At 53.6% G+C, this 14,994-nt stretch overlaps 1 protein-coding gene and 1 long non-coding RNA gene across 3 annotated transcripts in view; one reads left to right on the forward strand and one right to left on the reverse strand.

The window, feature by feature from the left end:
• MNT (MAX network transcriptional repressor) overlaps window positions 1–3,119 on the reverse strand; it is a 37,209-nt gene extending 34,090 nt beyond the window's left edge. For both annotated transcript variants that reach the window (XM_064678180.1, XM_064678178.1), the window contains exon 1: window positions 3,001–3,119. In XM_064678180.1, coding sequence (XP_064534250.1) covers window positions 3,001–3,073 — 73 coding nt within the window. In that variant the 5' untranslated portion in view covers window positions 3,074–3,119. The remainder of the gene's footprint in view (window positions 1–3,000) is intronic.
• Window positions 3,120–3,517: 398 nt separating this feature from the next.
• Window positions 3,518–11,178, forward strand: LOC135425659 (uncharacterized). The gene is made up of 2 exons (XR_010435685.1): window positions 3,518–5,738; window positions 7,081–11,178. It is a non-coding gene; the product is annotated as an uncharacterized LOC135425659 (long non-coding RNA).
• The last annotated feature ends 3,816 nt before the right edge of the window (window positions 11,179–14,994 follow it).

Below are 14,994 nucleotides of genomic sequence, written 5' to 3' on the forward strand. Positions count from 1 at the left end.
GAGACAGAGAGACAAGGTAATGTGCTCTGATAAGCATGTATTTGTCAGCTGAACAGCTTCTGTGTCGCAGTTCAGAGCAAAAAGATGCATCTCAACATCAGATTGACAAGACCTGTTGAGAGACACCAGTGGGAGACCTCACTGAGCACAGCACCGAGCCAGTGCCCGACCACAGACGCTGGGTGTGAGCAGGTTCTCTTCCTCACCCATCAGCAGGAGGCAGGCAGCACCACAGCCAAAGGAAACCTTTCTGGTCACCACACACCTTGTTATCACTGCCAGGCAATTAAGAAGAGTGCCCAAATGGCAGTCTGTGAGAAGGAAAAGCCCATAACTGTGCTTGCTGCAGGGTCACTGCCCGTGCTCGCTCTGCCCGGGGCAGGAACGGTGTGAAGGAACTGCAGCACCGGGAGAGCAGCGAGCGCAAGCTGAGCACTCACAGATGAGCATCTGTGGGAAAAACCCTAAGAAAACAAATATTAGTTACTTGCAATTATAAAGAAATTTGTTTTTCTTAGATCACAAAACATTCTTGGATTAACCTAAAGTCAAAGAAATCAGCCACCCTGTAATTCAAGTCCAGTGTCTCTGGAGCTTGCACGTAACAGAGGGAGGACCCTGGGCTGTGGGTCTGTGCTGTGTAAATACGAGTTTATGTGCCTGGGAGCCACGTGCTTACAGCAAACAGCAGCAGCAGCATTGTGAAGCATGAACACAGGTGGGGACAAGAGTGCTTCAGCATCCTGACCCCCAAACCCACCAGAAACGCTGGTGTGTGGCCCCCACAGTGTGTGTCGCTGTCTGCATCCTCACGGTGTTCACAGTATAGAAATGCATCACATCAGCTGTTCCCTTCACCTCCCCACAGCTGTTGGTTTGTTTCCCACAAATTAATGACATCCAAATAACGATATTACTGGTACCATCATTTACAGAACATTTGTCACCATGCAGGAGAATGGGTTTGCTGAGCACACACACACAGTACAGACGAGGAGCCAAACCACTGCAGTTTCATTTCTGTTACATTTCTCTGCAAATCTACAGAAAATTCGTCCAGTTGTAAGAAACTCTCCAAGTCACACAGGCCCAGCAGGAAGCATCCAGCAAACCCCAGCACACACACGGGATCACACTGGGGTGTGCAATGAGCACACAAGAGAAAGAGCCTCAAAACCTACTATTTTAAGTCAGTCAATGTTTATGTTGTAGAAGTGTCGGGTGAAGATTCTGTAGATGTATATGGGCAGCTGTGTCACTACAAAGCAAACCATTCCCCCTAACCCAGCCTGTCACCTGCATTTTTCCTCCCAGCTCATTGGAAGACAACAACCAACCACTTGTGCTGCATCCTTCCGTTTCCCACCCTTTATTCCCAGGTATGGAAAACCAAAAGTGTAGGTATTGTGGGTGTGATACCCCCAGCAACCTTAGATCAGCTCAGGTTTACATCATTTAATGCTGTTCCCAACATGCATTGATTTTCAGGCCAGACTGGACCCCTGGAGTTCTGCAGGGTAACTGGGGGTGCAATGCAGACCATAACACTTCTCAGAACACAGATTTGAAGGGGCAGGAGAGGAAGAAGGCAAGGGAAGGAAGCCAACCCCAAACACTTCATTGCTTCCCAGTCTTTCCCAGCTACTCCTCTGCTTGTGCTCTACCCTGACATCTTCCTGCCACCCAAAGGTCACACGCCGGGCTCCTCCCTCCCGTGCCACACATCTTCCTGGTGCTCTGACTTCCCTGATGTGGCCACATTTTCACTGATGCTGCTACTCCTGCAGCCAGCTCAGACCTGACATGTCTGTGCAGCAGGCACGGGGCCTGTGCCCCCCAGCAGTGCCTGAGAGAGCCATGCCAGGCTCCACACGCTCACCCTGGCAGCTCCTGCCTGCAGCGGGCTCTGGTGTAACACCACATCCTTACCCATCCCTGTGAGCTTCTCCTGGAGCTGGGAAACCTGCATGATGTCTTTTCCTTGGAGTGTTGCCTCGCCCATGTCCCACTCAGCAAATATTCTTGCCTCAGAGGCTGCCCAGCACGATGAGCCAGATCCCTCCTGCTCCTCTGTATCCCAGGCCCTCACTTGTGCACCCACTCACAGGATGTTCCCACAGTGCAGGGCAGCCGGATCGCAGTGGGAATCTCTCCGGCAGCAGGAGCCACCACTCACGGCCCTGCAGAGCACGAACCCCGGGCACAGCCACCCGGTGTGAGCCCGGAGGTGGTACCGGCACGGGGCTGGCGGGGCCGAGGGGGCTGTCCCGGGCCGGGGGCAGCGCCGGAGCTGTCACCGCCGGAGCGGCCCCAAATCCCGGGTTTGTTCCGGGCTCGGGAATCCTGCCGGCCCTGCGCGGCCCCGCATCCCCCGTCTGCTGCGTGACTCATCACCGACACAATGGGCGGCGGCGGCGGCACAAAGCGCCGCTCCCGCAGGTCCACCCGAGTCCCCGCGCCGGGGCCGCCGCGGGAGCGCGGCCGGGGCTGTTCTCCCGCAGCCACGCGCGGGCGGCGGCCCAGGGGCACGGCCGCGGCTCGCGGAGGGCCCGAGCCCGCCGGGCCGACAGAGCAGTGCGGGGGTTCCCCCGTCCCGTCCCGGGGTCCCGGGCGGGTCCCGCAGCCCCGGGGGGGCCGCGCGGGGCGGGGCCGCGCGCACGTGGTGGGGGGCGGAGCCTGGCGCGTCACGGCCCCGCCCCCCCGCCGGCCGGGGACACGCAGCGCGCGGGGCGGGGGCGGCGGCGCCCCCGGCGGGAGCGGGGCCGGTCGGGGCCGCCCCCCCGCACGGAGCCCCCGAAGGGCCGCGCCGCGCTGCCCCCGAGCCCCCCGTGCCCTGTCACCGCCCCGCCCGCCCCCGGCTTCCCCCGCCGCCGCCGCCCCGGCCGGGCCCCGCCGGCAGCGCAAAGCCCGCGCCGGTGCCCCCCCGCCCCGGTACCCGCGCCCGTGCCGGCCCGGCCGGCCGGGGCTGTCAGGCGCGGCCCCGCGCGGGCGGCCCCTCACCACGTGCGGTCTGCTGCTGCTGCGCTTGCCACTCCAGGAACCGCGCCGCCTCCAGCAGCGTCTCGATGCTCATGGCGCGGGCCCGGCCGCCACCGCCGCCGCCGCCGCCCGGAGCGCGGGCCCGCCCCGCCCGCTCGCCCCGGGCTCGCCCCGCCGGCCGCAGCGCTGGCGACAAGATGGCGGGTGGCAACAGAAACACAACAGGCGGGCGCTGGCGCGGCCCCGCTACTACGCGGCGGGCGGCGCCAAGACGTGGAGCGGAGCGCGGGGCGCCGCCCGGACGGGACGGGGCGGGCCGCGACGCGGGGGCTGGCCCAGCCCGGGGCGCGCGGGGGCGGCCCCGCGGCTCCGCCGGCGGCGCGGGGCGGGCGCGGCCCCGGGCGGCCCCGGAGCGGACGCGAGGCGCGGGGCGCGGAGGGCGCCGGCCCGATCCGGCGGCGGCGCGATCCGGGCTCCGCGTTTTGCGGGCGGCGCTCCCCCCGCAGTGCGCTCGCGGCCCGGGCCGCGCTGTCAGCGCGCGCGAGCCAATGGGCGCGCAGCACAACACGCGTGCTGCCCTCCACATGGGCGCCCCGCGCCGCCGCGCGCCTTAAAGGGGCCGCGCCCGCCGCGCCCGCCCCGCGCACGTGCGGGCCCCGCACCCGCCGCGCCCGCCCCGCGCGCCCCCGGCCGGGACGAATAACGGCGCCGCGTTAAACGCCCGTCCTTGCGGAGCCGCCCGTGCGGGAGCTGTGCCCCCCCGGCACCGCGCTCGGATCCCCGCGGGAGGGGCTCGGCCCGGCTCTGCCCCCGCAGGGCTCCCGAGTTCTGTCCCGTTCCTGCAGAACCGTCCCGAGCCGCCCCGAGTCACAGGCTGTGGCTGCGTGTGACTGGGAGCTCCGGCGTGTCCTGTGCCGCACCTGGTGGGCGGCTGCACGGGAGGGAACGGCCAAGCCCTTTCTGTGGATAAAGGCGAGGAAAGAAGGGAGCACGTTGGGAAAGGTCAGCGCGCTCCTTTGGAAACACCTTCCAGTGCAGCACTTATGCGTAACTTGAGCAACGTTTTCCTTTGTAGAGCCCCTTTGTCATTAGCGTGCAAAACTAAATTGAACTTCAATTATCCACACAGAAATTTTCCATTCCAAGTATCTGTCTCTGATTGACTTCAAGACACTGAAGTAAAGGTTAAGAAACTGATTAGAAAAAACAATTCTTCTCGTGGAAGGAATGGGATTGAAAAAAACCCAATTTTCACATGAGAATTTTTACTCTACTTAAAAACATTAAGGAATTCACAACCCAAAAACTACCCTGAGGAATGGCCTTGGAAGGTGACAAACCCAAACCCTCATGAGCTGGGCCGTACTGGGCTTGTGGAGCTTGGGGCTGACTCTAAAGTGCTCCTGTTCCCCAGTCAGGGTGATATCTTGTCCTTGCTCAGCGTGTGGCTGGTGGCCTCACGTACTGCACGCTCATCAGATCCTCCTCTGCACATGGAAGGAGTCATTTCCTCCTGGGCTTTGCCATGAACTCATTCCTGTGTTATCTGAATTCCTCACCACATAATGAGGGTATCATCACCATGCATGAGCAGGAGAGGTAGATAAGATGTAGATGTGGATAAAGCCTGGCCACAGTAACTCACCTGGCACCTTCAGGCAGGAGTAGCTCATGGAGGGACGAGCTTCATTTCTCACGGAATTTCTCAGCTGCTTTCCACTCATCCATCTTCTCTGCAAACCACCTCACTCATTCCTGCAATGAATGAAGAAGTTTTAGCAGCAGGAATGGCTTCCATCAGCCAGCCTGGTTCCCCAGAGCACTGCCCGGGCTGTGTGCTGAGCTCAGCCCGTGGAACAGCACCGTGGGCACCGTGAATCACACAATGCACGTGGCCTTAGGGAGCTCAGACAGAGCTCTTTGGGGCAGACCAAACCTGACATCTCACAAGTTCTTCCCTTTGTAACCTGGATGTGTTCAGGTATAATTTGCATGTGTTGTGTGTGCGTGTATATGTTACATCCAAAAATCATGCTGATCCCAGCAGAGGAGGCAAGGATGGCTCAGCACCTGGCAAACACAGCTGGAGAGCAGCAGCAGAGCCCCTGTGCTGGCTGGGCTGTGCCTGCTGCAGGGCTGTCACTCTGCAGGGCTTACACTGGGCAGCTGGCACTTCAAAAGGCAGGACATCCCCACAACAAGGTGATGTGATGCGTGGCTGGGGGAGATCACCTTCCAGCCAGGTACAGTGACATTTGCAGTGCTTATCTGATCACAGAACCACAGAATATCCTGAGCTGGAAGGGACTCACAAGGGTCATGGAGTCCATACCTTAGCCCTGCAGTGCCTGGGAGTATCATCCAAATGCTTCTTGAACTCTGTCAGTGCTGTGACCACTGCCCTGGGGAGCCTGTTCGTTCCTTCTCCAACCACCTCTCTCTGTGTGTAATCCTACAAACCACTTGGGCTTACTGTGCTCTCCAGACGGACTGACTGAAGGAGGAATTGCTATTCTGTCATCAAACCTGCTGTACAAACTGCACTGCTTACCACGGGACCTGCCCAGGACATTACAGCCCAGCAGAGACCTCCTGGCTCTGTGCCCCTGCAGGGACCAGAGACTCTCGGGTTTTAGTGGGTGAGACAAAACAACAGAAAGAAAAAAGGAGTCACTGGAGGAGTATATGGGCCATACAAGAGGCAGTGCTCTAATGGAGGGTACTTGATCAAACACAGCTTTTGAAAGAAACGTTTTCAGGTACATTTGAATAGCTTAGCAGGAGGCAAAACATTCCTTTTCCTGCCTGCTTGCATCTTTTGCAACACTAATCTCCAAGGAGAGTTGCTTGTTTTGAAACCTTGAGCTCTGTGGGCTCTCAACTGCTAAGCTGGCTCCTGCTTTGGCAGCTCAAAGTATAAATCAGTGCCATTAAACATTCATATCAGAGTGATATTTCCTGATTAAATTTATTTATTGCAAGATTTTGGACCTGGCCAATGCAGCAGCTTGGGTACACATCCAAAATCCATCAACTGTGTATTCATCTACCTCTGTAGGATTACATGGAAAGGTTTTTGCTGAATCATTTGACCCTGTTACTGGGGACAGCGATAAACCAGAACACTCAGATTGCCTGGGTTGACTTCGTGAACATTTTAGGGACAGCGTTTAAAACTTTGCACATGTGCCATAAGTACCAAGAGGTCCAATTTCTATCCTGTTAAGCCCACAGGAGGGAAGAGCAGGCACTGGGCTACCTCCACAACCCTGGCAGACACAGCCCTCAGGGGCTGGGGGCACCGAGGGGCACAGGGGCTGGTTCTGAAGTCAGAGCTGTCCTTCCCCTCAGGCCACCCAGCCTCGGGGACTCTGCTGGGGTTACACTGCTCTTCCTCACCTGGGCTACTCCTGACAACAACCCACAGGCAGGAGTCGCTGCCCAGGGAGAGCAGGCTCCTGTGGCTCCTGAGCAGATGGCACTGCAGGTGGCACTCTGGTGGCACTGCTGGAGCTGCCCACGTCCAGCCCTGTGCTGGGGGGCCAGGAGCCTCTTCAGTTTCCATCTGTGGTTCTAAAACTTTCAGTCAAATCCTGACTAATGTTTTTTTCATCTTTTCTAAAGATTAGATGTAACTTATAAGAATTCATACCTTTTGTCTCCTCACAAGCATATATAGGTTGAGAGGTGAGTCTTTTTACCTGTTTTGAGGAAATGCCAAGGGTATTTTATCTTCTTATCTGTGTATTATTTCCTGTTTAGTCAGTCCTTTAGATGGCATTGGATGATATTCAGATGGTACAGATATTGATCTCTACTATTTTGTGGCTGTAGTTGAGTCCAAAGGAAATCCCTCTGAAACACTCCTAGCGGTGAATTTGGATAGTACCTTAATCACAGAGCTGGGCTGTTGTACTCAGTAAATGCCTTTCTTTGTTTTCAGGGTTATTGATGGCATTTTATAAAGTTTGAATGGGCTTAGATTTATTTATATAAAATGATGATGATGATATTCATATATAGACAGTGCAGGAAAAACCAGCAGTGGTTATGGCACTCATCATCTTTCCTTATATCTGCCCTTCTCCCCCCAAAAAACAGACAAGATTTGAAAGGAGATGAAAATTGCCATTTGAGGATGATCCTGTCTTACAACGCCCCAAGGATCACCTAATATCCTACACATATCCTATAACAGGGATGTGATGGATGTTTAAGCAAAACCCACTTCAGCTGTGCAGATGTGGAAGAATAACTGCAGTAGTGCTGGAGACCTGACAATCCCTTCCTGCTCTCCTCTTGTTTCCTTTCTGGCTGTGCAGCAAACAGCTCCTCCGTGCTCCAACCATCCTCGGGGTTTCTGCGGCCCTCGGCCGGCAGTGGGTTCAGCTGTCTGGCAATATTCATCTCTGTGACTTTCCCCAGCTCAGAAATGACTCTCATTCATTTCCTGACTTTGGGTCACAAAGTCCCTGTGAACCAGGGATCCCCACCAGCGCTGGGGGACTGAGCTCTGTGTTCTGTACCCCGGATCAGAAACTCCCAGTATCCGTCTGCCCCAGTTGGGATCCACGACTCGGCTTCCAGCACATGGGAATTTTGCACTTCCCCTACTCTGAATAAACAACTTTTCACTTCAGGCCACTGAATAATCCATCTGGAGTCACTGGAATACGTGACTGCCTAAATTTGTATCTCCTGCTTAAATGCTTTGTTGCTCAGGGCCTAAATTATGACTGAATGTAAATGATTAAATGAGTGTTAATTTTCCCTTTTCAAGCTTCACACCAAATAAGAAATCCCCCCAACTGTGCTAACATGAAAGCGGGAGTTTATCTCAATATTTTCATTTTGAAATTCAAGTACTGAATGCAGAAAAACCCACAAGGGTGAAAATAATTAGTGCTGTTTCCTACTGAACTATTCTGACTTTCTCTGTAATCCTTTTATTTAGGGTTTTAATGATGAAGAAATTCTTATTGTAAATATTTAATCATGGAGAGTGGTTAAGCAGGACGTGTGTGATGAATGGGTCCCACAGATCTGCTGATATGGCTGAAAACTCCCGTTTCTCTGCAGCAGCACCTGACACCCACCCTCGGGGATGCTGACACTAGAATCACAAGGCCTCTAACTCTCCAGGTTCCTCCTGGTTTTACCCACTAATCCCTGGACTGGTCCAGTAACTTCAGCATGACATTAGGACAGTTTTTACTATGCCAATAATTCATAATTCATTCTATTTCTACTAGGAGGGCACATGCTGCTACAGACGAGCCTTAGAGAGATGGGCCCAGGGAAGGTGACTGAAGAGCTCCCCTGGGATTCCCAAACGCTTGTTGGGCTCCTGGGGCTCACACCTCGGGCTGGCTTTTCAGGGCACGCTGCAGAATCCTGTGGTCTTCACATGTGCAACCCAAGCATGTGCTCAGGTCCGGGCTGAGTTCTGGATGTGGCCCACGTGGAAGTGCCAGGCGGTATCAGCCGTGCTGCTCTCTCAGCAGGTAAGAACCTGCCCCTGTGTTGTTTGCAGCGGTGCAGGGAACCTCCTGCCACGGGAATGGACTGCAGTCAGCTGCAGAATGTCCTGCTGGAACTGCTGAGGAACGGGGGAGGGAAAGGTCCATCCAAAGTCCATAGGCTGCGTGCTGAGGTCTCCCAGGTTTGGAGCAATGGCTGACCCAGACATGAACACTGAACACATCATCCCAGCCCGCTGCAAATGATGGTCTGTGAAAAAATATCTGCTCGGAACGAGAGAATTTAATCCACAAAATACGCAGAGAAACCCGAGTCTTGTCCGCGGAGAACTGGATTGGCCTCTGCGTGGCTTCGAGTCACCCTTTACCTGCACTAAAACCCGTGCCAAGTGATGAACCCGGGACACGACAGCTGCCGAGCGCTTCGATCCGAGCGGGCTCTGCTGCGCAGGCGAACCCTCGGGATCGCTCTGTTCCCCCGCCCGCGGGTCGGGGTCCGGGGTCGGTGTTTGGGGTCGGTATCTGGGGTCTGTGTCCGGGGTCGGTGTCCGGGATCGGTGTCCGGGGTCGGTGTCCGGGGTCTGTGTCCGGGGTCGGTGTCCGGGGGCGCCGCTCGCCCCGAGCCCCGGGGCCGCCGAGCCCGGCAGGTCCGGCAGCCGCCGGCAGAGGGGGCTCCGCGCCGCCGCATCCCGGCCCCGATCCCGCAGCGATCCCGCAGCGATCCCGCCGCATCCCGGCCCCGATCCCGCAGCGATCCCGCAGCACTCCCGGCCCCGATCCCGCAGCGATGCCCCCGCGATCCCGCAGCAGCGGCACAGCTGGAGTGCGCAAACCGCGTGGGGTGTTTGCGGAGCTTCCCAAAACGCCGGTATTAAACTCGCAGCCCAGCGAGCCGGCGATAATTAGCTGCAACAGCTAATGAGCAATGGCAATGAGCGTCATGAAAGAAAGGGGTTCTGCTGTTTCTGTTTCAAAGAACAATATCATTTCAATCCAGCAAACATTTCTAGATGGATCCTCCAGCCCGGCGATCACTTTTGGTGCTGTCCTGACCTTCCTGCAGCAATTCCTGCAGGGTTTGATGGGATATTTGGAAGAAATTCTTCCCTCTAAGGATGGTGAGGCCCTGGCACAGGTTGTCCACAGAAGCTGTGGCTGCCTGGGAGTGTCCAAGACCAGGTTGGACAGAGTTTGGAGCAACCTGGGATAGTGGAAGGTGTCTTTGCCCATGGCAGAGGGTGGAACTGGATGAGCTTTGAGGTCCCTCCCAGCCCAAACCCATCTCTGGAGGGAGAGCAGTTTCTGTCTCATGCAGCATTTGCGAGATCTGTACACATCACACCAGTCCTTGTCTTTAATGCAGCCCCACTAAGAGCTGTGCAAGTCTGCAACTAAAATAAAACCAACCCAACCAAAACAGAACACGCTGGAGAAACAGCCAAGTTAAGGATGTGAGAGTTTGGATGGGTGAACCTCATCCACCTGGACCATGGAGAGGGATGTGCAATGTAAAACAGGCCTGGATTTTCTAAGCTAGGCACCCACACCCAGAGCTGGTGCTGCTGCTGGACAGGATGCCCCGTGGTTCCCCTCGGTGAAGAGGCTGACCTCGCTCGAGGCCCTGTGCTGCAGAGCTGTGGCCTCAGCCTGGCCCTGCCATCCCTGCCCAGGATCCCTGTCTCCATCTCTGTGCACCCAAGGGCAAGCAGGGCTGCTGGGGGCAGGGTGCAAAGCACCACGAGCAGCCATCCATCCCCAGCCCTGAGCAATCCCTGTCAAAAACCCCACTGCAAACAGCCTCAGCCATGGGGTCAATACCTGACTGTGGGAGGAGAATGCACTGCCTTGATGAAGGCACGGAGCAGTTTGGTACCAGCATGGTGTGATTCCAGTTCCTGAGGGGTTTCATACAGAGGATCAACCATTTGATGGATGGAGGCTGGTGTATTTAGGGGAGATTATTACAGGGCTATTATAATTACAGTGGCATTTGGACTTGTCTGGAGCAGTGTTCCTCAGCTGTCAGGCTGCTCTCTGGGGTAGCTGCGACCTCTGAGGAACTGGGCTATAGAAAATGGGAGAAAAATATTTGCTGCTCCCTGCAAGTTCATTCAAATTGAGGACTCAGCAAAAGAACACTTAATAGATGTTTCTTGCCTTTGATGAGTTAACGAAAGCTGACCCAGCTCAAGAGGAAAATTGACGCATTCCACTCTGTTTGCTACAGTCAGTAAAGATGCAGAATATTAAAAATAAAATGAAGTTGTTAGAGAAATTACAAACCTATCATCAACATCTGAACAAGTCTTAAATTCACACAAGAGTGTATTAAGCTCTTCAGAGGTGGAGTGCAAACACCAGCTAAATAACTTCTGTGCCAACATGCTCTTTTATTTTTAAATGTATTCTACAATACACATGTGTGACAATAGGTGTTTGGATGGCACAAGCCAATTCAATTTGACAAAAGTTCTGAAAAAGAGTTTTATTTAGATTTATGATAAACAGCTGCATGGTTCATAAAAAGACAATTTTCCCTTTCTTTCTCTGTGTACTCATGCTTGTATCGAACATTTCAATATCATAATATATGGCCATATTAAAATGGAAGGATAGCAAAAGCTGGTTTTAAGGAACAGCAGCTCTACAATAAAGCTTTGTGCTTACAGTGGGATAGCACTACTGGACACTATAAAATAAAACCTCAATAACAAAACAATGTTAGAATCAATCCCCTTTTTTTAAAGCAGACACTGAAAAGTAAGAGAGTTGGAAGTTTGGCTATATCCTACCACTGCCATTGTCTGGGTCTGCTGTAGGAAGGGCCAGAGCCATCAAACAGCCACAGTCTGGGTTAGAAGGCAATGTGCATATAAATTATTCAGCACTCTCAAATCTAAAAATCAATGGTCTATGCCACGTAATCCAGCTTAATGTAACAGCCAGAAAACCCATTTCTGAGTAATTTCAGATTAGGTTTTACCACAAACCTCAAGGACTGAATAGCAACAGGGAACAAGAGGCAGGAGCCTTGGCCCCCTCACGTTACCCCACGTACCCACACACCGTTCTGTGGGTGACAAGCTGGGGTGACAGCGGGCCCTGTGCCTCAGAGCTGGCTGCTCTGACCTGTATTAATTAATTAACCAATGAGGAGCTCTACATCAAATGCTGACAAAGGTTTTCATTCCATTCTTACTCCCTGGAGCAGCAGCACTGTTGCTGCTGGGGCCCTCCCACACCTCTCAGTGGTGCAGGGCCCGGGGTCTCACTGGTGGCTGCAGCCCCGTGACCGACGGACGTGCGGCACAAACAGACACGGAGAGTAAATTCATCTGCATTCCCTCCAGCACCACTATCAGGGCTTCAATAATTAATACTCTGGCTTATGATGTACCTTTCACCCCAGGATCTCAAAGCACTCTGCAGTGTGTAGGGATGGATTTTTATATTGCTGGAGTAAATAGGGTAGAGAAAGATTAACTGATTGACCAAGGTCATGCTGCGTTAACGTTTTATTTCTGCCCTAGCGTTTAACTGGATAGCTGCTGTGACCTTGGAAAGCTGGAAGAAAGCTGCATTTTCAAGCTAACAATGTAAGGATAATCTCCCCTAAAGTGTACCATATGTTTGTGATTAGGCAAAAGAAAAAGCTTCAGAAGAATTGCTGGTCGTGCGAGTGCTTGCAGTGTTCTCCAGGGTATAATAGCTGGAATTTTCAGCGGAGCCTGAGAGAAGTGGTTACAAAGCTCCCCCTTCATTTTAAGGAGAAATGGTTACTCAGCATCCCTGAGCTCTGCTGGAAAATCGAGCTTGCTTACCCAGGAAAGTTTCCCAATTAGAAAAGCTGAGGTGATGAGGTGAGACCATGGAAGGCCTGTACATGCTGCCCTTTTCCCATGGAAGGTTTGATATGGGGAGCTCAAGATGCCACCACGAAACCAAAAATGAAATATTTTAGCAATGGACACTGGTGTGCAAGGATGTAGAGCTGTTAAAGCAAGGCTGACAATCGAATAAGTCAAAATGGACTAGTAGATTAAAAAAAATAGGCCGATCACTACAAAGGTGCTCAGGATCAAATGTGTTCTGCCCTGCCTGACTCTGGGCTCTGCACATGAGTCCACTCCTCCCGCTGAGCTGTGTCCCCTCCAGCTGATTCCCCCCACAAAAACTGCCCTCAGACACAGCTGCTTCGGGCCTCTCTGATCATTTTGTGCCATCAGCACTCACAAGCTCACCCAGGGTGTGTGCTCCAGCCACCCCATGGCACAGGCCTGTGCCAGGAGCCCCCGTGCTGCCCTCCTGCACAGCCCGCGCTGCCAGCAGCGCCAGCCCGGCCGTCCCAGGGTGTCAGCTGGGCTGGGGGCCTCTTGTGACACAGGGAAACTCAACTCGTGGCCAAGGATTCCCCAAGGGGATGAGGATGTTGTCACGTTCAACTGTCTTGTCTTGTGGCCCTAAACTGATGCTGCAAAGCCACACCAGCCACAAATCCCGACCAGAAGCCCTCAGATGAGAGCTCTGGGCTGCAGGAAAGGAGCCACTTGACTTGGCAGGGAAAGAAAACAAATCTTTTTTCTCCACGGCTCCCCCAGAAGTGAGTCAGTAGGCCTGACGAACAGAAAACACAAGTTGCCATAGAAACTCACATGCCTTCCACCAGGCAGAGAAAAAAATGTAGGCCAATATTTCTGCTTAGCTGGCTCCTGCTCTGGCTGCTGCTGCCCACTGCGTCCCAGGGCTCCATCAGCAACTTGCAGTCATTTTGCCCCCAGTTGTGACAGGCCCTTGCCCCGCTGTGCCCTTCCACACATGGACACAGGGGCACACGCAGGGACAGGGACACCACAGTCACTGAACCAGCACCAGGCTGTTGTTGGGGAACCCTGGACAAGGAGCCCACTGACCACAGCAGTGATGGGAAGAGCCCCTGGCATGGCAGCCCAAACCCACCATGAGCAGCACCTTCCCTGGCCCTCTGCTGGCAGGGAGGGCTGGAAGAAGAGTGGGAGTCATGGCTTTGAAATGGAATGTTTGTGCTGGATTGTTGCAGTCACTTTTGATTTAAACAAATGCCTGTTTCTCCTCCGCAGAACAAGGGTGAGCCCCTGGCAGGGTGTAACCCTGTGTGGGTCACCCATGTGGGCAGTGATGCTCCCAGAGTTAGGGATGCCTGCGATCACCACTGAAGCAGCCTTTGCTCTATTGTGTTCCCTGAGCACATGCTATTGTTGGGGTTCACTTTTATTTGTGCCACAGGGCAAGTTGCTTTCCTTCTTCCCTTGCTCCTTTGCTTGTGGATTGCATTTTCTTGTAGATTGCCCAGCGGCCTCCTGGATATTCAGCAAGCTGTTATGCTGTAACTGGGCCATAAATAAAACCAGTGTAGCAAAGGGAAGAAAATCCACTTTCCCCCTATTTTTACCCGTAATTTTTTGTGACTCACTTCTAAGTTAAAAAAAACTCCAGACAGAATAGACCTTTGAAACTTTGTATTTGGGCACAGACCAGTGCAAACCCAGTACTCAGCTTTCCCAGGATGGCCCAATGGGTTCTCAGAGCCCAGGGTGACACAGCCATGAGGTGACAGACAGCTGGCCCCACGCCAGCCCTGTGCCCTGTGCCAGGTGCTGGTTCCATCACGGACAGTTAAAGGAACGTGACCAAAATGGTGGAGAAAGCCTTCTCCCCCAGAGCAGGGCCCATCACCCAGCCACCAGCACAGAGAGGATATTTGTCAGCTCAGCTCAATAGTCTCCAGAAAATGTACGATCAGGGGCAGAATTTTAAAGAGCTGCCTGTGGTTAATGAATGGACTCACGATCTTGACAGCTGGAGAGACAGGTGGTGCGTGGTAACACCTTTCCTCTGAAAGGACTTTTGGTTTGGGGGAAAAGGGAGGATCTCAGTCTGGAAATGATCTGTCATTTGGGCAGTTATGTGACTGTTGGGTTTAACATGATTTTCAAACCTCTCCAGGTAAAGACAGTTTAATGCAATTATCTACTGATTGTGAATGAAGACATATCCATAAAAAACAAATTCCTACAACATATTTACTTTAAGACATCCTAGCAGGAAAAGGCTTCTTTTGTAAAATAACAAGTGAAAGAAAAATAAAGAACAAATGGAACTGTTTTATTCTTTTTAAAAATGGCAGAAGAGGACAGTTCAGCCATGCTTCTCCCCAGCTGCTGAGCTCCAGCAGCCCCTCATACCCAGGCAGCCCCACAGAGCTGGCAGGGCATCCACAGAGCTCCACAGGGCATGAGGAACCCACTTCCTTAGTGGCACTGGGCATTCCTGGATTTGCTAAGAAAGGCCTTAGGAAAGGGACTTCTCACCCTCCTCTGTTTACCCTGACACCACTTGTTTTGGGCTGTTTTGTTTTTACTACCTCAAGAGCTTTTTTTCCATGACAAGATCTGCCTGTTTCAGTGGTGACACCAATATCTCCCCTGTTTTTTAGTAGTTACTGTAACATAGCAAGCTAATGATCACTGGGTTTATTTTAGATATCTGCTTTGGGAGG

The sequence above is a fragment of the Pseudopipra pipra genome, chromosome 21 (assembly GCF_036250125.1).
Source record: "Pseudopipra pipra isolate bDixPip1 chromosome 21, bDixPip1.hap1, whole genome shotgun sequence".
Classification (NCBI taxonomy): domain Eukaryota; kingdom Metazoa; phylum Chordata; class Aves; order Passeriformes; family Pipridae; genus Pseudopipra; species Pseudopipra pipra.